Genomic DNA, 25,063 nt, shown 5'->3' with positions numbered 1-25,063 from the left:
CAATCCCATCGCTTATTCCATATAGCCTTGATCTGCTCTCCTTTAGAGAACAAACCATGGGCAAAAAACAAGAGCCAAGAGTCAAGAGTCAAGAGTCAAGACCAATGTAAAGCATGAAGACTCAAGAGTCAAGACTCGAGTGAAATAAAAATTTACAATAAGGAAAAAGTTAAAACATACGGAGACTTACTGCTCTCCTCTCAACTATTGTTGCTTGTTGAGAGACTCTCCAATCTTGTCCATATACTCATATAAAAGACCAAGAATGCTCCCCTCCATGTTTGTAATGCACAAGACTGTGTAGATCGGATTGAGAGTTTTGATCTACTTAGTACTTAGTACTACCATTTTGAATTTTTTGCATTCGGCATTGTTGTGGATGCTCGTTTTAGTAGCTCCACCCTCACAGTTTGTTTGTAGCAGAGACCCATCAATCACTTTAATAAACTCTCTCTCTCTCTCTCTCTCTCTCTCTCTCTCTCTCTTCTTCTTCTTCTTCTTCTTCGCTTCCAACAATATTAGAGCGCTTTGATTTTTTCTTCCCATCAAACGGGATAGAGGTAGATGAAGTGCCAAAAGATTTGGGCTTGCTGAAATTCTTGCCCGCTTTACCTTTGCCTTTGTGATCTGTAGCAAAAGCTTGATTTGCATGAATGGAGGCATCCTGATTGGAGCCGCTCTGCTACTCCTGCAATAGTAGGGCAACAAGCTGATTGAAGCTATAATAATTGGGGTTACCCATGGCCACTAGCCTCGATGTCGTAGCGAATCCCTGATACGAGTCGGGGAACCCATCAAGTGTCGTAGACTACCTATGAATCTAGCACAATCTCATCAACATTGATGAGCTGCTCTCTAAAATCCTTAATCTAGATAGGCATCCATGCTGTCCCCTTCATTCATCTTAACAATATCCAGCTGCCTGCATAAATAGGCAACCCGGGCCTCCTTGCAAATATGATAAAGACTAGCCAAAGTATCCCATTCATCCTTGGCGGTCTTGCAAGACCGAATGTGAGGTATAACCTCCCTCTTGCTATTCATAGAATCATTGCATGTGCCTATGCATCTCTCTGATTCCCAACGAACCTATTCGGATGTTGAAGGGATATCTATGGAAGATTGATCTTTCAAAGTGCAAGCATGGATATTATAATAGATACCATTAAGAAATCCAATACAAACAAGGGAATAACTGCTCTTAGAAAGAAAAGGGCATTGAATCATCCAAAATGAGGAGGAAGGGGAGAATAATGAACAGAACAAAAACTTCGATAAGGCTTGTCTAAGGTACATGAGGAGGAAGGGATGCCACGTCTACGCTAGTATTTATCTGATGGAGATGTGATGACATAGAGAGATCCTATTCAGCCAGATCATAGAGTAGGAGGAGGCAGTGACACAAGACTGTGCTAGATCGAGCTCAACGACATGTCACATATTTTTACACTTTTGAGTATGCCCTCGGACATGACGGAGTGCAAGAGGAGGAAATAGAAGATATGAGGGCCACATAGGTCAATGGGATGAGACGACGGCGAGCAAAGACACAGCCAGAGATGCAGAGACAGACCAAGACATACACGATAGAGGTTCAGCCCATCACAGCTCTACTTAGAGGGGACTGCTCAACCAACGGCGTCAGCCTCGACATGGACCACCGGATGCAGAGATCACGGAGACCCGAGTTGGGCTAAACCCCCAACCCAACTCGGGGGTTAGGTTTAGCTAGGGGGTTCTCTAGACAGCCAATTATGGACTCGCCTATCCTCCCCTCCAAGTCCCTCTCAACTCCTTCAACCTCCATCAGGACTCGGTACTCTACAGTTGCAGCAATGACACCCTCTCCATATGCACGCAATTATCAACAAGAAGGCTCCAAGCGACCCATCCTTGGGCAACAGGATCAGATTTTTTATCTACAGCTCGACTTCACATACTGGAAGGGCCTGGTAAGCAGGCAATAATTGATGAGGCTATAAAATCTTGTAAGGACTCCTCCCCTACCCCACAACTAGTCTCTACAGTCAAAAATCTTGTTCACATTGAAGTACAAACGGCTAAGAAGGAAGTGATTGTGGAAGTGGATACCAAAGCAAGTAAGTCTGATATTCAAGCACAGATTAAAGAACACGAAGCTAGATGTGATAATGCGCTGAAGATTAGAATAGGCGGACTTCCAAAAGATTGGTACAAAGAAGAGGACACTTACAGTGAAATATTAACAAAGATCAAAGCAGGCTTACCCAACATTGAATGGACGGACAATGATGAGCAGGATGATGACGACTCCAGGCCCACTTCTATTATGCACTACAAAGGTCAGGCAATCCTTACACTGAAGTCAAAAGATATGCGAATCAAGCTTCTTCGACAATCTTACAAGCTGAAGGGTACCAAAGTATAGATAGCTGAGGAGCTTACACAAGCTCAACTCAAAAATAAGGCAACTGAATTAGCTAAAGTCAGGGCTGTCAAAAAGGATGGAAAAAGGGCAGTTTATCGTAAAGGCGTAGCCCTAATCAAAACCAAAAGACTCTCAGTCTTAAACTGATGTATGGCTGATTCCTCTTTCAGACTATTATGTAGGTACTCTAAATAAATGGGGGTTGCTTTTGCACTCCTTGGGAGCTGCCATGCGCCCTCCCTAAAGCAATTGTACTAGAGGATTTCTTCCTGTCCCATAGACCTTTTGGTCTCCAGTGGACGTTAATAGACTCTCTCTCTCTCTCTCTCTCTCTCTCTCTCTCTCGTGGACCCCAGTACCTAGAGGACAGAGGAGTCTCACATGCCCTAAGGATTGCCATCGGACAAATGCAGGTCTCATCCCATCAGTTGAGGATTGCATCCCAAAGAGCAGAAGATCTATCGACTATGCACATTGGAGGGGATGGAGACAGCGGAGCACTTCCTGTGTACTTGCCTTGTATATTATGAGATCGGAGGACGATATTCCAAGAGGGACACGCGTTCGGGCCTCTCTACTAAATGATTCACTTCCAAGACTAGGTTTGTGTTGGTCTCTAACCGATGGAGACGCAACGTGGCATAGAGAGACCTTGTCGAGCTGTATCAAAGAGCAAGAGGAGACAGTGACAATGACATGTCACACATTTTTACACATTTGAGTCTGCCCTTGGACATAGCAGAGTGGGTCAACGCGATGGGACGACGACGAGAAGGAGCGATACAGCCAAAGATGCAGGAGCTACACACGATGCAGATAAGGTCCAGGGCACGCACAATGGAGGTTCAGCTAATCACAGCTATATTCGGGGGGTGTTGGGAGGGGGGGGTATCACTATCGACATGGCCCACCGGATACAAAGATCACAGAGACCACGCCCCCCACCATATAGAGAGACGACCCGACAGACACAAATACAAGACATTCTCGCAGCTCCCAAGAGAGCCACCCTCGGACCACGTTATGTATTGAGTACTAGTTTTGACTCTTGTAGTTTGAGTTTGGTTTAGCATATTACTCAGCAAAGGGCTTCAGCTCTAGTACATGTAAAATGTAGTATGGGTGTAAACTACTCGGTGCCTTCTATCAATTCAGACAACGGATTTTGCAGAGGCGTTTGAATGAAATGATTGCGAGTTGCCAAACACATATACTTGAACTTAAGAGATTGCAATTAAGCTGGAATTAAGACTTATACAGCTTAAACACAAAGTGACATCATTGGAAATTGCAATATGATTGAGGGGCCAAGACACCCCCCCCCCTTATCCAGGCTTACTTTATTCTTGAAAATGGAGATACAAGACCAAGGTGCAATGCACCTTCCAAACTGATGAGCTCAGTGAAAGCCTAGGACCTAGATACAAGACTCAAGAGCATATGTACAAGGTAGAAAACAAAAAGGAGGACTCCAAGCTCAGGTTTCAACTCTTGGCTTGCCCAATCCACAAAGAAGAAGCCTGCAACAATCGCCACTTACATCCAACATTAGAGGCAAGCACTAGTTTCTAGAAAGATAGTAGAAACAACATGAAATAGTGCTGTAAATGAGATAAACTTGACAATACAGACTCCCTTCGTGACTTGACCCTTTTGTAGATGAAGTCCTTGATGCCTCTGAAGCTACCTTGGGTGAGGAGAGTGTGGAAAATGGGGCTGGAATGAAACCAGCTTAGAAAAAACAGCCTGTAGGCTAGAGAGAGAAAGCCTTTATGGAGTGATAGCTGTAGAGAGAGAGTGCCAATGCTGATCCCAAGGGAGGGGATGTAAGAGACGAGCTGCAACTGTTCCAGAGGTGCAGAGAAAGGCAGATTTCTGCAAGGGTAAGGGGCTGGAACAGTAGAGAGAGAAATTCTGCAGTAGAGAGGGAGACTGCAGCAGGAGAGAGAAAGGGGATATGGCTGCTCCAGGCTAGGAGAAGGAGAGAGGATGATGCTGCTGTTCCAGAAGAGCTGAGAGGGGGCAGTTTTCTGGAGAGGTGGGGCTACAACTGTAGAGAGAGAGAAAGTGCTGCTGAGGTGAGAGAATGGCTTGGGGAGAAGCTGGCTGCACCCAAGGAGCTAGAGAGGTTCTGCTACATCAACCAAAAGGAGGGAGAAGAAAAGTGACGAATTTTTCATGTAGGGAATGAAGGGGAGAGGCCTTCTTTTATAGGCTCAGCCCCCCCCCCAGGCTTAGAGTGGAAGGTGGACACTTGTCCCAGATTTTTGGTGGGCTGCAGTCCCAAAGAGGACAGCCCACAACCTACCCCAAATCTACCAGATTTGGGGCCAGACACTTAGCCTGCATGCCCTGCCACATGTGTGGGACAGGTGGACTGACCTGCCAGCTCAGATTCCATGTGGCAGTCTACCACGTGTCACTCCCAAAAACCCTAAAATTTCAAAGTTGTCAAAATTCAATTCTGATCGCACCCACGGGTTCCTAACAGCTTGGACTATCTATTGACGTACTCTAAGGTCATAATTGAGCCATACTGAGCTCATTTGTTTGTTGTCTTATCTTATATCTCCATTACTCTTGGCATGCTGCCAGACCCACACCCAAAGCTCAAGGAACATTCTCTTGAATGGTTCCTAGGTCAGTATGCAATCTGTGCATTTGATTGGTCCCATGTTTGGGTACTCAGGTGGGGTGTGGTTTCCAGATGTCCCTCTCAAAGAGAAGCCATCACTCTTGTGGGTCACTAATGCCCATAACCCCAAGCAAGGGGGTCCATAGTCCCCATTGTCCGTAACTGAACAGTAGGAAAACATTTCATTTCTTGATAAGCATACTATTGAAAAACAAAAAGAAATAGTACCAAGCAATTGGATACATGTTGTGAGAGGGGGAAGAGAGGTGGAAAGGGAGCAAGAGAGTGAGAGTGAGAGAGAGACACAATAGTGCGGGTGTGAAGTGTTGAGTGAGCCACACCACAAACTCACTTAAGTTTTATTAGGATTAGGTTTACCCTATGACTGTCTTAAGACAGTCATAGGTGTCCTAACTTTAATTCTTTAATATAAGGGTAGGCAATGTGCCTTTACCCCAACAACCTCCCACCTAAAGGCCAATGTGCCTAAAGGGGAGAAAAGAATAAAAATACAGCAATATACAGTTACTGTATACAAGACCATAAAGTAAGAATGGTCTCATCCTAATCCCATGATGTGGCGGCAATGTGCAAACCGCTCTGTAGGCAAGCTCTTAGTGAGCAAATCTGCAGGATTATCATCAGTATGTACTTTCACAAGCTCAAGACGCTTGTCTTCCAGTACCTCCCTGATGAAATGATATTTCACTTCTATGTGCTTGGTCTTCTGATGAAAGACCGGATTCTTTGCCAACATGATAGCACTCTGACTATCACAATGCAAAACTGGCATATCTCCTGTAATGCCCAAATCTTCCACCAGCCGAGTAAGCCATATTGCTTCCTTGCAAGCCTCAGTGGCTGCAACATATTCAGCTTCTGTGGTTGATAGTGCAACGCATTTCTGCAACCGTGACACCCATGATATAGCACCTCCTGCAAATGTAAAAATATAACCGGTAGTAGACTTCCGGTTATCTGCATGGCCTGCATAGTCTGAATCTGTAAAACCATGCACCAAAGCATCCTGCCTACCATAGCATATGCACAAGTCTTTGGTACCTTTGAGATACCTCAAGACACCTTTCACTGCTTCCCAATGCCGCTTGCCTGGATTTGCCATATACCTGCTGATAACTCCCACCGCAAAAGCAATATCCGGACGAGTGGCAACCATGGCATACATCAAAGATCCAACTGCAGATGCATACGGAACCTTGGCCATTTCAGCCTTATCATCATCTGATCTGGGGCTGTCCTTACTGCTGAGTTTTAAATGTGGAGGCAACGGGGTACTAATGGACTTCCCCCCCTCCATTTTAAACCTCTGCAGTACTTTGTCAATGTACTCTTTCTGTGACAGAAACAAAAGTCCCTTGGACCTGTCACGAGTAATACGCATGCCAAGAATATGATTTGCATCACCCAAGTCTTTCATGTCAAAAGACTGATGCAGTTGTTTCTTCAAAGCACTAATCTCATGCTGAGATTTACTGGCAATAAGCATGTCATCCACATATAGAATGAGTAGCATCAAACTGCCATCCTTTGCCCGTTTGGTGTACAAGCAATGATCGGTCTCACACCTATGATACCCTTGGGACTGCATGAATGCATCAAACTTCTTGTACCATTCTCTTGGCGCCTGCTTGAGTCCATACAAGCTCCTTTTGAGCTTACACACAAGCTGCTCTTTCCCTTTAACAGCATATCCCTCTGGCTGACTCATATAGATCTCATCATGGAGATCTCCGTGAAGAAAAGCTGTCTTCACATCCATCTGACATAAATCCATGTCAGCATGAGCAACAAGAGCCAACACTGCTCTCAAAGTAGTCATCTTAACTACAGGGGAAAAGATCTCATCAAAGTCAATGCCCTTCTCCTGCTTAAATCCCTTGGCAACCAATCTGGCCTTATACCTCGGTAAAGCATTTGAATCCACTTTGACTTTGTAAACCCACTTGCATAGCAAAACTTTTCTGCCTGCAGGTAACTGCACCAAGTCCCATGTATCATTCTGAAGTAGAGAGTCCATTTCTGACTGCATGGCTTTCTCCCACTTCTTTTTTTCTGTTCTTCCCATAGCTTCCTTGAAGCTGGAAGGCTCACCACAATCTGTTAGCATGATAAAATCAGCCACATTATTGGCTCCTGGAACAAACCTGGCAGAAGGCCGTTGTGCACGGGTGCTCCTCCTAACAAACTGTTCCGGATTAGGCTGCTGTCCAGCCTGTTCTTCATGCATAACAGGTGGCTGTACCACCGTATCTGGCTGTTCTACAGCCCCATCTGTTGGCACATCCAGTGGTGCATTATTGGCAAAATTTTCTGGCTGATTTTCAGCCTGTATACCCTCTTGAACAGGGTGATCTGCAGCAGCCTGCTGCTGCATATAAATGGGCAATCTGTGTTGTCCAACATCATCATAGATAACCCTCCTGTATTCCACAGGTTGCACGGGTTCCTTGTGTACACAATCTTCTTTAAAGATGACATCATTGCTGCGTATAATCTTCCGTTTAACGGGATCCCATAATCTGTACCCCATTTCACCTTCATCACCATATCCCATAAAGATGCATCTGATAGACTTTGGATCCAGTTTGGTGCGGAGATCGTTGCGTACATGAGCAAAGCACTCGCAGCCAAATACCCGTAAGTGCTTATATGAGGGTGGCTTGCCAGACCACACCTCCTCTGGCACTTTCAATTCCAAAGCCTTATTTGGTGACCTGTTAATAATGTGAACTGCTGTTTGCACGGCTTCTGCCCAAAAGCCATGGGGTAATGCAGCATAAGACAACATACATCGAACCTTCTCCTGAATAGTTCGATTCATCCGCTCACTTGCACCATTTTGAGATGCATTATGAGGGGCTGTGAGTTCCTGTTTGATGCCCTTAGCTTGGCAAAACTGCACAAAAGCATGTGACACATACTCACCCCCATTATCGGATCTGAGGCATTTCAGCCTACGACCTGTCCGATTTTCAACCTGAGCAACAAACCTCTTGAAAGCATCTAGGGCATCTCCCTTATGCTTCAAGAAATAGACCCACACCTTACGTGTGGCATCATCAATGAAAGTAATAAAATATTTGGCACCCCCTAGTGATAACTGTGGCATCTCACACAAATCAGTGTGCACTAGATCAAGTGGTGCTCTATTCTGGGGAGTTCTCCTCTTATGAGGAGTCACAGAATGCTTGCCAAAAATACAATGATCACAAGTAGGCAAATCTGAAAATGAAAGAGACGGCAGATAACCCAAACGGGACAGTTCTTGCATTCCTTTAACAGACATGTGTCCCAACCGGCTATGCCACAATGAAACCTTTGGCAGCTCGGTTATGGCAACAACATGATTACCCACACTGGAAACATAAAGAGGGTACAAGGTATCACTCTTAAAACCCTCAGCCACTACTGTCTGGCCATCAGTAATCACCCATTTGGAATCCCCAAATGTGGTGTGGTAACCACTGTCATCTAATAAGCCAGTGCTAATCAGATTTTTCTTGATTTCCGGCACATGGCGAACACCATCAAGCATAAATGACTGTCCATCAGGAAATACTATCTTTATACTGCCAATCCCTGCAATCTGACATGCATAGTTGTTCCCAAGATGAACAACTCCATGAGTACCTGTGTAGGAGGTAAACCACTCCCTATGAGGTGTAACATGAAAAGAGGCACCTGAATCCAAGAGCCAGGTGTGCATGTCATGGCCATCAATAACCAAAGCATGTGCTATTACAGCAGAAGAGCATAAAACATCATGTATGTCACTGTCACTGTCCTCTGCTGCAACATTCACTGCATCCAATTCAACTATCTTGGCCTTGCCTTTGCCTTTGCTTGCATTTCCTGCATCTTGTGTTTCAGCCTTCTTGGCTTTCTGATCCCGTATGAACTTGAAGCACTTCGACTTCACATGTCCCTTCTTGCCACAATAAAAGCATTCAATGTCCTTTTTGCCACGGGACTGACTGCGGGATTTGGACTTATTAGCAGATCTCCCCTTCTGCTGAGTCCTGCCTCTATCCTGTACCTGCAAAGCATTTGAAGACTTGCTGCCCGCATTATTCTTCCTGCTCATCTCCTCCATAAGGAGAGAGCTCTCTACATCAGCATAAATAAGAGTGGCATTTGAGTTTGACAGGGTGGTCTTGAAAGTGTCCCAACTCTCAGGAAGAGTACACAACAAGAAAGTGGCCTTGAACTCCTCATCAAGATTCAACCCCTGTGCAATCAGCTGTGTAAAGATAGCATTGAACTCACTCAAGTGTGAGGTCATAGCTGTACCTTCCTTCATGCGAAGATCGACCAGCTTCTTCAGCCAATAAACCTTACTGGCTGAGCTCTTTTGGGCATACAATTCCTCTAGTCTCTGCCATAGACCATAAGAGGTCTTTTCAGCCTGTACATTGAACACAAGAGTGTCTGAAATAGTAAGCATAATAGCTGCCCTCGCAGACAAATCAAGCTCTTCCCAATCATCAGCTGCCATATCAGATGGCTTGACACCCTTTACCCTTATGGGCTTAGCAATCTTCTTTAACAGAAGAACATTCAAGCACTGTTCTGCCCATAATGCATAGTTATGTGCTCCTTCCAGTTTCTTTATGTTCAGAATTGAAGAATCACCTCCTCCTGATGCCATATCAGATGAGGAAAATACCTGACTCCCTGGAAGTAAAAAAGACTGAATAATAAAGTTCTGATTTCTCAGAAAAGCCTGCTCTATTCAAGAGCCAGTAGCACTCTCAAAAGTGCTGTTTTTACTGTCAGTAAAATCTGCAGCAAAACAGTAAATGTCCCTGCAAGTACTGTACCTTCTGACAAACTGTTCTGTGCTCAAAGAGGCATAAAAAACAGTAATTACAGACTGCTGCTGCTGCTCAACAAGAGCTTAACAATGCATAATTATCTGACAAAACCACTCAGACTGCTGTAAACACTGCTGTACTGACTGTACTGATCACTTCTCCCACCTCAGATGAGGTATGTCACTGTCTCAAATTGCAGAAAATACTTGACTGACACCCCAAAAACAGTAAATGACTCTTCAGCCTGTCACACAAAACCTGCAACAGGAAATGGGATAAATCCCAAGCAATCACCCTTATACCAAGGGGAGAAAATGCATCTGAAGATCTCTGTTGGTAACCCAAGTGCAATCAAACAAAGTCTGGGCAAAAGCCCCTTGATCTGACACCTGAATCAAGTGGAGGACACCTCAACAATGAGGTAGCATGCAATATGAAAATCTCTCTGACTCTTGTACCTGACAATGTGCAAAGCATAGACTGCCTCTGTGTACTCAGTAACAACACAAACCACAAAGTACAAACACCCAGAAGAAAATCTTTTGAGCACTGTCAACGATGGGCAGTTAGGGACCGAGTAAACTCGATGCGCCCTGACCAAGCGTGGCTCAACTGAGATTTTCAGAGTGTGTACAAAGAATGTGACCTGCAACAAATGTCACCAAATGCACTGCGGAAATAAAGCAAATGTGTGCTCCCTGGCTACACACTGCCTCAAGGCATAGACTGCAAACACATCTAGGCAAAAGCCCTTTGATAATTTCACTCAAAACTGAGATTTTTCTTCAGTAAATGCATAGAAGCTCCGGCTGTCCTGCTGTACTTCTGTCCTTGCAGCAGGTACACCTTCCCCCAAAAAAAAGAATTTCGACTTGCTGTAGGCACACTTCCCAAGAAAAAAAAAACGAGTCTCTGCCTGGCTCCCTACGCGCACACACGCACGTCGAAGGAGATCCAGCTTCCTGGGTGAAGAACTGTCGTCCGTACAGTTGTACGGCAGTCCGTACGACTGTACGGACAGCCCGTACGGTTGTAGTAGGACTAGCTGCACACAGTAGCTAGACAGCTGCAGATGCAGCGTCGCGGTGTACAGCAGCTGCTGTACAGCTGTAGCAGTTCGCCCTAGCTGCGAAATGCGCCGCCGCCACCCGTGAAGCCCTAGCTGCGAAGTGCGCCGCCGCCACCTGTGAAGCCCTCGAAAACGCGCCGCTCTGATGCCCTGGCTGCTCGCCGCCGCCTTGGACTGCTCCCGCGCCATCGACTGTTGCGCCGCCCTGATGCTCTGACAATGCCCGCGCAGATCTGGCCGCCCTGGAGTTCGCGACCGCCGTACGGCTCTGCGCCCTGGTCCGCCTGGTCCGTACGGTCGTACGGACGAAGTACGGCAGTACGGAACTGTCCGTACGTCCGTACGGTACGGGTTAGGTCGAGGTAGAGGGGGCTGGGTAGGGAAGAGGGGAGCTAAGTAGGCTCTGATACCAGTTGAGAGGGGGAAGAGAGGTGGAAAGGGAGCAAGAGAGTGAGAGTGAGAGAGAGACACAATAGTGCGGGTGTGAAGTGTTGAGTGAGCCACACCACAAACTCACTTAAGTTTTATTAGGATTAGGTTTACCCTATGACTGTCTTAAGACAGTCATAGGTGTCCTAACTTTAATTCTTTAATATAAGGGTAGGCAATGTGCCTTTACCCCAACATGTTGAAGCAGGATGACAATTTTATGTCTTTATTTATATTTATACATACATTTATTTTTATGTTTTTTTAATTCTTACACACACACATCCTTCCTTCCTTGCTTGTGTGCCTTGTTTGCCTGCATGCATGAGCACATGCATACATATGTACAAATCTAGGAACACACCCAATTTCATCCTCTATATACAAAATACATTGTGCAGTCGAAATCTGAATGTGCACTATCTTACTCCTAACCAAAATTAATGAAAAAGAGATCTTGTTCCGTCTGCTAGTAGTTACATACACACAAGAATGCAAAGTTAAAACAGGATGCCACCTCAGGAATGTGGCGATTGAAGTGTCTCCCAATCTTATCCAAATTCTCCTCATCTTGTCTAGTAACCACAAGATTAAAAGCCGCACCTATTCAAGAAGAAGGCAAGGTTGAAAGGCCTCATTATATTTCATGGATACAATACCAAAGCAGTCACTCTGATAGCTTGCAAGGACTCAAAACACATCAGTTTACCATCTGGGAAAGAACCAGTTTTACCTTTCCTTCCAAAACGACCGCTCCTTCCTATCCTATGCAGGTAAAGTTCATAATCTGGCTCAAACGGATAAATATTCTTTACTGGCAGATCATAATTGACAACCAAAGTAACCTGAAACAGAGGAAGAACTGAGATAAGCTTTTCCTTATGTACACTTTGCTTATACATGAAACCAATATATATATGTTCAAAGAAACATTGTGAACATGCATGGTGTCAACTATTTCATTTCTGCCTATAAATTTAGGGCCTTAAGTCAAAACCTGTGCTTGATCAAACCCACGGGCCAGAACATCTGTTGATATTAAAATCTTTGTTTGTCCTGACCTAAATTCACGGACTACACGATCTCTATCCTCGTTTGACAAACCACCCTGGATTGATGTGCATTTGTGGCCGTCAGCTTCCAATCTCCTGTGCAGCTCACTTGCACTGGCTCTAGAGCGGACAAAGATAATTGACTGCCCCAGCTTCTCAGCTGCAGGGAATATCCTGTCTTTAAGCACAATTGCTTTGGATGCAATTTCAGGACACCTCACACGATACTGCTTGATAACATCTAGAGAGAGCTCTTCTTTCTTCACAAAGACATGGTTTGCCTTTGGAACAATTCTCATTGCAAATTCCTTTACTTTCTCATCAAAAGTTGCCGAGAAAAGCAATATCTGAAAATGACACAATGGTTAGAACTTAGAATCATAAAAGCATCCCAATGTATACAGATTCAAGTGACGCAATGATGCATAAGGTGACCTTGCACAATAAAACACCATGCAACAAAATAGCAGGCCTATTTTGTGCAAAAACAAATAAGAACAGTTATTTTGAGGAGGAAGAAGAAAACAGACAATGCAGATCTACCACCTAATACTTTATAACCAAGTCTCCAATGTTCAATCAGTGTTTGAAAACATTCTTTTCTCCTCTAGCATGTGTGAAACGTGGTTTACTTTTCAAAGAAAGATTAATTACGTTGTGGTGATCAAGGATTCATGCTTCCTTTGGTTGCTTTTAAATACAATGTAATAAACTTTAGGATGAGAAGTACTCCACGTCATAGGGTGAGGGTTAGGGCTCAGTTTAGGTGCATTCTGGTTATGGCTCCCAATACAATGGCATGGCCCCATGTCTGACATTGACCATTGATGTTCAAGTCCCTATCATTACAAAAGCACTCCTTTGTGTGAGATTTCGTCCTTTCTTATTTTCTCTCCTGGGCAATTTTTTTGCTGTACTCTCTTGGGCAATGTTTTTAGGCTAGTAGCAGAAAATTTTCATCGTCAGCACCTCACCATGGTACAGCTGCCTCTTTTTCATGTGCCATAATTTGCAATGCAAAATCGATATCCTACAATACAATATGAAGAGAGTACTAGGACCAGCCAACAGTCACAGATGTTCGACGTTTACTAAAAGAAAGAGCTTATTTCTAGACTAATATCTGTATGGCTCCTAACTCAGCATGCCTCGTGTTTTTTCCTGCCTTGAATTTGAAGCTACAATGCTGGCAATTCAAGAAAACCAGGGACACCCAGCTGCCACCCTTCTTTAGCCTTTACTTCTGGTGTCTGAGCAAAACTCGGGGCATCTCGAGGTACTACTCAGGCAGAGCATCATATTCCTGACAATAATGCACGCGAGACATGTGAACCTCCCCAACCACCGCCACTCTAAGGAAGCTTAATTTTGAAAGGTGTAACCCAAATGATAAAAAGGCTTACTGCTCATTTATTCAAGGGCTACATTGCATTGTCCAAATATACGACCATCGACAACGAGAAGTCTTCTGTAGGCCTCTTCTGCCCTTCCCTCTGAAGAGCAGCCAACTGCTGGCGGATACCTATCTCTCGCCTGAGAATCTAATCTCTGAGAGAGCTGCAGCTATATTTGACGGGGAAAGCAGCCCATCATGCATGTGAGAAACCCAAGTCTGTAGAACTGCCTCTGTGAGGCCCTCCTCTGCATAGAAAGCATCTGGCATCCTAATACTGGTAGAGCGACTCCTCACCTAAGGATCTGAAACATACAGAACAAGTGGAAAATTATCTAAAGTGGACACCCCAGGCATAATGCATACTATCCCACCTCTATCCAGAGCCCAATCATCCACATAAAATCTGTCAATCCGTGCATGGATAGGCATCTGTACCCTCCTATTCGACCAAGAAAACAGGGGTGAATGCGGCTAAGTGTGAAAAGCATCGTCATGCCAAGCATCTTTGCCACTGTACTGAAAAAGGAAGGCATCCCAAGCTCCTCTCTCTAGGGAATGTGGCTACCTTCCCTACCACCTCTTTTGTCTGTGGGCATTTCCACCATGTTGAAATCACCCCCAATGACCCAAGACTCTGCAATGCATGACCAAGAAAGCAGCTCCTTCCAAAAAAGGACACGGTCCCCTCTTGAATTGGGGACATAAGGGTTTAAGAAACCAACCTTACGCCCAGGCTTAAGAAACCGACCTTACGCCCACCAAACAAAAGAATGACGCACTGAGTTCTAGAGGGAACTATGATTCCATGTCCAATCACCAAGGGTAGCATAGAAGAAGAAACAGAAACACAAGTATCTCCCCTGGTGCCCAAGGCGGGTGACCAAAAAGTATGCCTTGAAAGAAGCTTACCCGACTTGGCACAATCCCTGACATCCAATTTGTGTTCCTGAATCATGAGGACATCAATGGAAACCCCGGTAACACCTGGATGAAGTTGGTTACGAATCGACTGCCTACGGCGGCAGTGAGATACACCTCCAAGGCCCTAAATGAAAAACTCTTGGTAAACAGAATGTCTCTAAGATTCATCAGAATCTCCCAAGATTTCGATCTCTATGCTCGTGATAGGGCATGAGCCATGCAGCGTCGTGAAGCTTACAACATAAAAGCATAGCCTACTGAGAGGTTAGCAAAGATAAGAAGGAGCCAGCCAGTGTATCAGTAAAGCTAAGGTACATAATGTAGTTGTAAAAGGGGAAGGAACCTACGAGCACTGGTGGCAGAGATATCCCTCTCCTGGAAAAAGTTCCTCCTATCAAAAGGAGGGAAGTCAACTTGGGAAAGTACTCCCACACCTGCAGAGGGAAAAGCTCTATCCATGGTGCTTTGAGTGAAGTGCTCCCCAAGGGTAGAGGGTACAAACTCCTCTAAAACAAAATTTGCCATGTCTGTCAGACCTACAAAAGAATTCCTAAAGGATGCTCCTAGCATAGGTGTGCGGAGAAGCTCTACGGATGAAGGAGTATAATCAATAATCCTCTTTCCTTTGTCAAGAGGTGAAAAGGTAGGAACAAGAGGGAAGCGAGGATGCTGCTGCAGATGGATCTCGACCAAAATAGCAACATTAGCCTTGATTAGAGCATGAGCTTCAGCAAAGGCTAGCTCCCTAGGAGAAAGCTTCTTCACATGAACTTCTAAAGAGATAGGAGCAAGCTCATCAATACAAGGAACTAAAACATGAATATCTCCTCCCTGTAAGGGATGGTCCGTAGCGCCATCAGTAGCCTCTAGATGTGGAGCTGGCTCAACAACTCTGACTAGCACTCAACGGGGGATGATTGAAACAAGACATGCTGAAGGTCCCGTGCGCGCTGTCAAAGGTCAAGGACAAGGGGCTGTAGCCGATGGTCTTAGACGAGAGGTGGAAGGTCCAACAACGCAAGAAGTGGTAGGATGTGAGGTAGAATGTGAAGTAGGTCCAACCGAGGTGGTGCTAGGAGACGCAACACCCGTGGATCTTTTAGGCCTTTTTCTTTGTTTCTTCCTTAGGCAATCTCTGGCAAGGTGTCCAAGGGTCCTACAAATCCTACACTAATCATGTCTCCCAGTGATCTCGACTCTCTCCTGAAGAAGGAGCCATCAGGACGCTAGAGCATGATGTGATCATCCGTAAGATTAGAGTCAGTGACAACGATCCTAACACGTGGTACCCCGTCTGATCTGACTGCCTCTGCTACCAAAGAAGGCATCCCACGAAGGAGGGGATCTCGGTGACCATCCCGAAAGCGGCTCCAATGGAAGATAAGAGTCGATGGTACACCTGAGGGAGACCGAGGAATCTGAGAAAGAGTGAAAATATCCGACCATCCTCATCCATAGGGTCAAAGCCCAACAAGAACGGTGTCAAGAAGATCCTGTTTGATGACCAATAGATGCCTTTGTCATAGGATGGAGATCAAATTTAAACTTTCACAAATAGATGAGGATGCAATACATGTGGGCATCATCTAGGAATTACAAAATATGTGCTTGATGAGGAAAGAAAAATATGCAGAAAGTATGATGGGTAGTGTGACATGAAGTTGGGGGTAATAAACTTCATGCACCTCTTCTTCCTACTACTTTTAAACTGACTGACAAAGATATTTATCATTGAGAATGGAACATTAGAAAGAAGCTTTTATGCCAAGATACCACACCATACTTTCCTCCCTCAGATGAAAATGAAGATGGTAACATCCCAAGTGATGTTGTAATCAAGCATAGGGAGAAGGAAAGGATCAACAGAGGCCATAATCTCAGTGAGCCAGTCTGTGCCAAAGAGAAGAGCGATACGTTGTTGAAAGAAGATCTTGTGGCTCAACATGACATGAAGCCCTATACCTGTTGCATCCAAGGAATCAAAACCAACTTGAAAGAAACCTCAACCAAGCAGACAAACATCTGTGAGGTGCCCTGTGAGGTCTCCAGGTAAAGCGGCAAGCATTCCAGTCTGTGGCCTGTAATCTTGAAGGGTGGGACCCATGGATGTAAGCAAAGAGCGATGTTGAGCTCTCTTGCTCTTTATCTTTTTTGAGCTGCTGCAACTCACCTTTTGAGAATGTGATGGTTCTTGCGGCCGGTGGAAGCAAGCGAGGATTGGCTGAAGGCAGAGCCATCATCAATCATGGTGGAAAGGCCGATTCGAACACTATTGAGCACCATCCGACTAACAAGCTGCTTAGGAAGAGGGTGAAGGCAGAGGAGGGTCTGAAATGAGGGTGAAGGTAGAGGGAGGGGATGAAGGGGGAGGATGAGGATGAAGGGAGGAAGAAGGGTGAGGATGAGGACGCAGGGAGAGGGGATGAAGGAGGAGGGGAGGGGAGAGGCGAGCTGAAGGGGGGGGGGGAGAAGTGAGGGAGGCGCGGGGGGGGGGGGAGAGCTGCAAGGGCAAGGGGAGGAGGCGGGGGTAGGGGCTTCAGGGGGTGGGGGACAGGGTAGAGAGCGAGGGAGGGGGCTTTGAGGAGAGGGGGTAGAGGACGGGGTAGAGGGCGGGGGTAGAGGGGGTAGAGGGCGAGGGAGAGGGGCTGAGAAGCGGGGGAGGGGGGCGGGGAAGAGGGGCTAGAAGGCGGGGGTAGGGGGCGGGGGTAGAGGGCAGGGCAGAGGGGGCTGAGCAGCGAGGTAGGGGGCGGGGGAGAGGGGCTGAGGGAGGAGGGGGAGGAGAGGTGGGGAGAGGGCTGAGAGGAGGGAGGAGAGAGGGGCGGGGAGGGAGGCAGGAGGAGGCTGAGAGAGGGGCAGCAAGGTAGTCGGGGAGGAGCAGCTCCAAGTGGTACTCACCTCTTTTGCTTTTTCCTCTGCAGGGCTGCCAATTGCTGGAGCAGCTGCAGCCTGCATTTGGTTTGCCATGTGGGAAAACCTTCCCACTTGAACTTCTCCACGAGCAGGGAAGTAGAAGATAATGAAGTCATGATGGCAAAGACGTTCGTGAAGGCGGGTAGTAAGCAGAAATGAAGAACCAGCATAGAAATGGGCTGGTCATGTCTTCAAAACAGAACAACAATCTCCTTGTGTGCGAAAGAGCAGATATGAATGCCTAGTGATGCTCCAAATGTGAACTCGAATCAGAGAGCAGCAAAGATATGCCTCAAAATGTGACATTGAGTGCTGCCACCGGTCCAAACCCCTCAAAACGGCTCACAAGAGCACTTCGAAATGCTGTAGCGGCTATCTGATGCAGAAGACAGCTGATGTAGACGTGATGAAGGCCTCAAAGCAGCTCAGAAATGCCTCTACTGAAGGCGGTTATGCAGCAGCAAACTCAAAACACATCAAAAATGTATCCAAAGGCCTCGAACTGCTGCACAAAGTGCTCAGAGGTGGTCAAATACACAGCAGCAGCAAATTGAGGCTGTCTTGGGCGTCGAAAAGCTATGAAGCAGCCTCAAAACAACCCTGGAAAGCCTCACGTGCAGGTGCACTTTGCAGGAGCTGCCAAGCAAAGAGAGAGAAATGAGCACCTAAACAATCGAATTGAGGCAGCAAAGGAGGCAGCAAGAGATGAAGAGGTGGCTGGCTGTGGAGGAGACAAGACGGGCAGAAATGGTCACAAGAAGATACGAAACAGAGGCGGAATGAGGGCAGCAAGGATGGCCACTGTGCAGAAATCCTAAAAGGAGACAGAAATCAGGCTGAATCTGAGGCGGAAATGAGCAGGGCTGAGGCGGCTGCAGGAAGAAGGGCTTGAGCAGAATTAGGGCTTCGGTTAGGGTTAGGTCTAGGATGACGTTGCAGCTATGGCAGGGTGAACGTGCTCACAATACCATGTTAGAAAATGGTGTGAGTGAGAGAGAGAGATAGGCTAGGAAGTGAAGAGGTGATAAGGCTTTCATTCATTCATCAAGTATGACAAGATAAGTGAAGTACAAGCCTTATATACGCTACTCACTCACACACTAGCACCTAGTGCATATGGGATAAGCCCATAATGACACATGGCACTCACACATGACACACATGAACTAGTACCAGATCACCTAGTACTACACGCTAACACATCACATCACCGCACTCTTTGGCTATGATATCTCCAACAAAAATATGCTCTCACACATACAAATCCACACGCCCACACATACTTGAGCATCCATTTATACAAAGTCTTCATACTAAGTTTCTGTCGGCACTCCGGAGGTGAAGGGCAAACTCTCGATAGTGACATCAATCCAAGATTCTCGATACCACAATAACATGGACGATCACATCATTTCACGTAAGTGGCAATTCAATTGCAAAAGAACAGGGAGACAAAGTCAGTAAGTTCCTTCACAGTCTCAAATCAAACCTCTAATGGTAAGTCTGAAGCATCAAACCAAAGCCGTACAACTCAATATAAGAGCTCACTAAAATTTTCAGCTCGTAGGCAAGAGGTCAAGGACACAAATCTGCCTCAAAAAAAGCCCGACAAAAACAACTAATGCTAAAACAAAGGAACAAAGATAAACCAGCATACATATAAGAAAACAAATGCAACACCAACTCAAACACAAGGTAATAATTATATGTATATATGCATACACATACATACACACATACGTGTGTGTGTGTGTGTGTGTGTGTGTGTGTGTGTGTGTGTGTGTACACACACACACACATATATATAGCAAACAAATCAAAACTAAATCGGCACCTAAGAGTAAATGGCCTCCCAAAATAGAATAGACCTAAGAACTAAAAAGAAAATGGGCTTAGAAGCTCCCCAATTTGGATTTTGATTCTGCATTCAAATATCCTAAATATACCCAAAGCAAAAATTCCAAAGATATAGCAAGAGGTTCTTCATTATTTTTCTTGTATTAAACCCTTCCTAAGAAGTAATAGGATTAACTTACTAAATTAAGAAATATATTGTAGCAAAATGGGTATGGGCAGATTAGAGAAAAAAGAGAATATGCGAATGGGAGAGAGAGGAAGGGGAAGAAGGAAGGAAATCGGGTAGGAGAGAAAGAGAGAGAGAGAGAGAGATTGGGAGAGTGTAGAAAGAAAGAAAAGAAATAAATTCTATTAACGTCCACGGGAGACCAAAAGGTCTATGGGACGATAGAAAATCCATCTAATACAACAGCTTAGGGAGGGCATGCAGCAGGAGTGCATAAAGCAACTCCAATTATTTAAAGTACCTAAATTATATCTTGAAAAAAACATATATGATTGGCCACACATCATTTTAAGATTGAGATTTTGGTTTTGATTTAAACTCCTTAATGAGTGCTATTCCTCCACTGTACACTCCCCACTTTCCGTCCTTCCTGGCAGCCTTAACCTTGGCTAATTCTGTTGCTTTATCCTTCAATTGAGCTCTTGTAAGTTCCTCAGCTATCCATCGCTTAGTATCTTTCATCTTGTAGGACTGTCGTAGGATCTTGAGTCTTAAATCTCGTGAGTTAAATGTAAAAACAACATGACCTTTACGATGACTAAGCCTATTGTAGCGTCACGATCATCCTTAGAGTTATCAGGCTTGTCATCCTCATTTGCTGTCCAGTCAATGTTAGGCATGGCCGCTTTAACATGAGCTAAGGTATCATTGAATGAATCCTCCTCATTGTACTATACATCTGGGAGTCCCCCAATTCTGACTTTTAATGCATTATCCCGTCTGCCTTCATGTTCCTAATCTCTTCTTGAATATCAGCTTTGTTTACCGTTGCTCCAAACTCCACAATGACCTCTTGCTTGGCTATCTACATTTCAGCTTGAACCAAATCCTTAACTGTGGAGACTAGCTGTAGGGTAGGTGGGAAGGCCTTGCAAGATTTTACAACCTCATCAATTACCTCCTGCTTACCAGGTTCTTCAAGAACCTGGATTCTAGCTATAGCATCTGCCAATTGTGTCCGCAGTTCTCTCACCTGACCTCGTGGGAACAATATATGTTCATGATATCCAATAATGGGGCGGCCAAAGCGACCTTCTCCCTCATATGTATGTGTAAGGAGAGGGTGTTCGAGCTGTTAACTGTATCATATCTCACCCTGCTGGACGGGGCTACTAGAGTTGAAGAAGTTTTCAAAGAAGAGAAGGAGGAAGAGAAGCTGGCCACTTTTGGAGGCCATTCCTCTTATTATCCCAGAGTTAAACTAACCCCCCTTGCTGGGCTAGGGGTTCAGCCCAGCTAGGGGTTAGGAGTGGGAAAAGAAAGCTTCTACTAGTTTTGCCTGCAAGAAGTTAGGGTTTGCTTGTCGGCAAAAGCGGTGGCATTTTTGGGTTGATAGCGACAAGCTGCTCGATGCCCGCTAGGGTTTGAGTTACGTGCAACGTATGTTCAATGACGATGGTATGACCAGTGGGCTGACGAGCTGAGTGACAGAGGGCGCAGGATGAAGGGAGTTACAATGGCGACGAGCTGACGAGTATAAGGCACGTAGGAGGAGGAAGAAGGGAGTAGGATAGGCTTAGATGTCACATCAAAAAGGTGCCTACATGAGTGATGGATGTGGACTTATATAACCCCAACACATTTCCCTCCGACTCCCAACAGAGTACTCCCAATTTAGCCCCTCTTTTTTCCCTTCATTACAGCCATTCCTTACCACAGAATTTTACCTCTAAATTACATGGCTCGGCTGTGACACAAGGGTGCTAGGACAGAAAAGTGATACTAATTAGCCTTGTAAAAGATATGGGTACTCCTAGACAATACTCTCTGGCTGCCATGATTGTTCATCCTCCGGTAGTCCCTTGTTGCGAAGTACTCTATCTCTGAAACCCACAATGCGCTTGGGGACATAAAGGATATGACCCTCGTCTGCCATAGGTGGCAGCTCTGGAAGTATGTGCACAAGTTGGCCTACATGTGGTTTCAGCAAGGACACGTGAAACACATTGTGAATCTTGGAGGTGCTCAGTGGTTCTAATTGATATGCTACTTCCCCAATTTTGCAGATGACCCATAATATCAATGAGCCAGTTTTGTGTTGGCATTACCCTTCAATCAAGCATAAAGATTTTTGTGGAGATGTAAATGCACATAATCTCCTTCCTTGAAAACCAAGTTCTGCTTGGCTTGGGCATCTTGCATATTCTTTTTAGCCAAACATATAAGAGCCTCCATCCTCTCCAAGTCATCTTGTGCTTACTGATTCACAACCATGTTTGGAAGGCATGCCCACTTTGCACCCGTGCATTGCCTCAAACGGGCTCATTCCAATGGAGAGATGCTTTTAAGTTGTTTTGGAAAATTTCAGCAAGTGCAAACCACTTATGATTTATTTCACAACCTTTGGGTGTCATGACAAAAATGCCCCAAGTATTCATCTACCCATTTGTTCTCCCTTTCACATTGACCATCAGTCTCAGGGTGGTATGCGGTGCTAGGGGTGAGTAAAGTACCCACTGCTGTAAATAATTCCTGCCAGAAATGACCCATAAATTTTGAACGTCTATCACTGATGATTTCTAAAGGGAATCCATGACACTTTAACACATGATCAATGGACTGCCAGGCAACCTCCATACTGAATATCAGATCTTAGTGGGTATGAAATGGGCTTGTTCTGTCAAGCCTATTCACCAGTACATAGATGCTGAGAGACACTTTGTCATGTAAGGAGCCCCCACATGTTGTGAAGCATCCAAACTTTTAAGGCAGACCAAACACAAACCCAGGATGATATTCCACACTAAAATTACAACCATTAACAAGCTTGCCTCCTATAAAATATCACATAGCCTCTCTAAAGATGCCTATCAATGGATTTGATTGAGTCGTGTCTAATACCTTTATAAGACTAGAATATATCCAATCTTACAAATTTGTTTTACTTTTTTGTTAAAAAGGTAACAAATACTATGATGTTATAGTTGAGCTAAACTTGTACCACTGCTCCCAAGACTGTAGCAGGCTGCAGGACACAAGCTTTTGATAGGAAATTCAGAACCAAGCCAACCTATGTGCACCACCTCTCATGGTGCATTTATTTGGACTTCTCTCCTCACGTCATTTTGATCCAAAAATGAAAATAGGCTTTTATGACATGAAATTAAGCAGAGAAATGCACGCATGTCAGCTTAGATTTTGTACTTGAGAACCACCACGACTCTTGCCGATGTCTCGAATTATGCGCAGCGAATCATCTTGAAAACCATCCTGTTACCATTTGTGTCAAAAAGCAGTTGTTAGTTGAAATATATTCTTTACTAAAAGTACCCCCCAAAAAAAAAGTACAGTAAAAAGTTATAACATCCACATAGGCCAAAAGCACTAGAAGGAAACCGGCCCACCTGAGCCAACATATGATCTGCTTCATCGAAAACAAGTATCTTGATGTGCATAGTGTTCAGAGTCTTGTAAGTAATCCATTTCTTGATAGTTCCTGGGGTGCCAATGACCACTTGATCAACAATCGGCCCCCGCCTTGTGCTTGAGTAACTGCTTGAATCTGAAGGTATTGCACAAACAGACGTTATGCCAGTGAATTTCCCCATTTTCAGGAGCACCTCCTCATTCTGCAGACAAGGTCACGGAGATCAAGTTTCTTTATGATGGAACGTCAGAAAAGCCAGACTTGAACCCTGCATCACTAGACATCTATCTCCTATTATGATATTTCAAAAGAATATCCTTAGGCTTGATATTAAAACCATTATCACAAAAAGCGTCGTCAAGTAAAGGATTACCTGGATAGCCAACTCCCTAGTCGGACAAACACATATTGCCTGAGGTGCTTTCAGGTTGGGATCAACCCTGCTAAGCATTCCAAGAACAAAGCACGTGGTCTTTCCAGAGCCATTATGTGCTTGAGCAATAAGATTGTGATAAGGTGCATTTAGAATCATTGGAAGAGTGATGCCTTGGATCCTACTAGGCCTCTCAAACTTCATCTCTGAATACAAGCCTTCAAGTAAACTTTTTGAAAGGTTGAGATCCTCGAAGGACGTGGCTGAAACATATGGTGTATTATCAGCAGTCACCTGAAACAACTCCAACCAAAACAAGCAATCTCTTGTAAGCATGATGTAACAAAAGAAAAGAGATACTAATGGCCAACTGCACATACAGGTAAAGCGGATTAGTGTAGCATATTGACAAACTCGTCGTGACAAAACTCAAAAAAAAGAAAGGTAAGGGAGAACATGATTTTGAGCCCATGACTAAAATTATTTCCATGGTTACACTGTTTACAGAATGAAGAGAGCTACTGACTCCACCGTTTGATGGAGTCCAGCTGGGTTAACAAATGTTGCCAGAAAGCAAGAGGCATTCGACAGTGGGTGTGCGACGATTGTAATGCAAATACCATGAAAGAACCTAAAAGTAGCCAAGTACTTAACATGCGTTTGAAAGTACGATACCCTGTTTATACCGCCGATACTTCAGAAAAAAATGCAATCGACCTTCTATCATGTAAGAAGTAAGGATGTATCGTACAGTTTTAATGCTTGCAGCCTCTTCTGATTCGATGTCTTCATTCAGCTTCGTCGACTTCAAAACGATTTGTTGTGTATCGACATCTTCCGGAAGATCGGAAACCGATAATGACTTCAGCTGATCAGCAGTACCTTTGCCATAGTCATCAGGTTCTTCATCGCCCCAAGCGCCCTTGACTAGACCACTTCCCGCTCTCTTCTCAGTGACGCCTATAGAGTCATCATCCGTCGAAGGGTGGGACTCGGGCCTATCGACCTCCGATCTGCCACCGACTGATGCTGGCTCGGGCTGTGTTTCAACTCCACCAGGACTTTCAACGGTAGCCACCGAAGAATCAACTTCGGCAGGGGTGTCAGTTCCATGAGAGGAAGGCTGGACAGGGTCTTCATCCGCCCCGGAAGCCATGAAATTGCTGGACAGTGTTAGCGTAATCTTTAGCTTTCGGACTCGGACTCGCCCAACTTTGTACTTATAACTCTTTTGTAGCTCAGAATTCTATCTCGTATGGGGCTGCTCTTAGCAATTTCAATTTCAGTACAACTCAAGAAAAAAAAAAATATGTATTCCATTGGTAAGTTCCGACACTACCTCCTTGATCATCAGGCACTAGTGTATTTAGTCAATAAACCATAGCCAACAGGAAGACTCGCACGATGCCATATTGCTATGATTATAAGAATTTGAATACACTATCTAGCACGATAAGAATTTGAATACACTATCGTTCCACATCAGGTAGCCAATACCTACTAGCAGATTATATGAGCTGATTAGAACTTGGACAAGAACTAGAAGAGGGCATACCGGATGAGTTACCCAACACACAACTGTTGAG

General features: G+C 44.9%; 1 protein-coding gene across 3 annotated transcripts in view; it reads right to left on the bottom strand.

Moving 5' to 3' along the window:
• LOS4 (P-loop containing nucleoside triphosphate hydrolases superfamily protein) overlaps positions 1-24,820 on the bottom strand; it is a 37,592-nt gene extending 12,772 nt beyond the window's left edge. For 2 of the 3 annotated variants that reach the window (XM_087382851.1, XM_087382850.1), the window contains exons 1-7: positions 24,229-24,820; positions 23,478-23,771; positions 23,082-23,306; positions 22,882-22,947; positions 12,373-12,774; positions 12,109-12,220; positions 11,893-11,978 (exon numbers count right to left, since the gene is read on the bottom strand). In XM_087382851.1, the coding sequence (XP_087238977.1) occupies positions 11,893-11,978; positions 12,109-12,220; positions 12,373-12,774; positions 22,882-22,947; positions 23,082-23,306; positions 23,478-23,771; positions 24,229-24,633 (1,590 nt within the window). In that variant the 5' untranslated portion in view covers positions 24,634-24,820. Of the gene's footprint in view, positions 1-11,882; positions 11,979-12,108; positions 12,221-12,372; positions 12,775-22,881; positions 22,948-23,081; positions 23,307-23,477; positions 23,772-24,228 lie in introns of all 3 variants that reach the window. The other variant, XR_015541899.1, reaches the window with a different exon arrangement.
• Between the last annotated feature and the right edge of the window lie 243 nt (positions 24,821-25,063).

Source organism: Dipteris shenzhenensis, chromosome 12 (genome assembly GCF_047967505.1).
Source record: "Dipteris shenzhenensis isolate YYH24624 ecotype China chromosome 12, Dip_SZ_1.0, whole genome shotgun sequence".
NCBI lineage: Eukaryota > Viridiplantae > Streptophyta > Polypodiopsida > Gleicheniales > Dipteridaceae > Dipteris > Dipteris shenzhenensis.
This window is presented reverse-complemented; position numbering and strand designations above follow the sequence as displayed.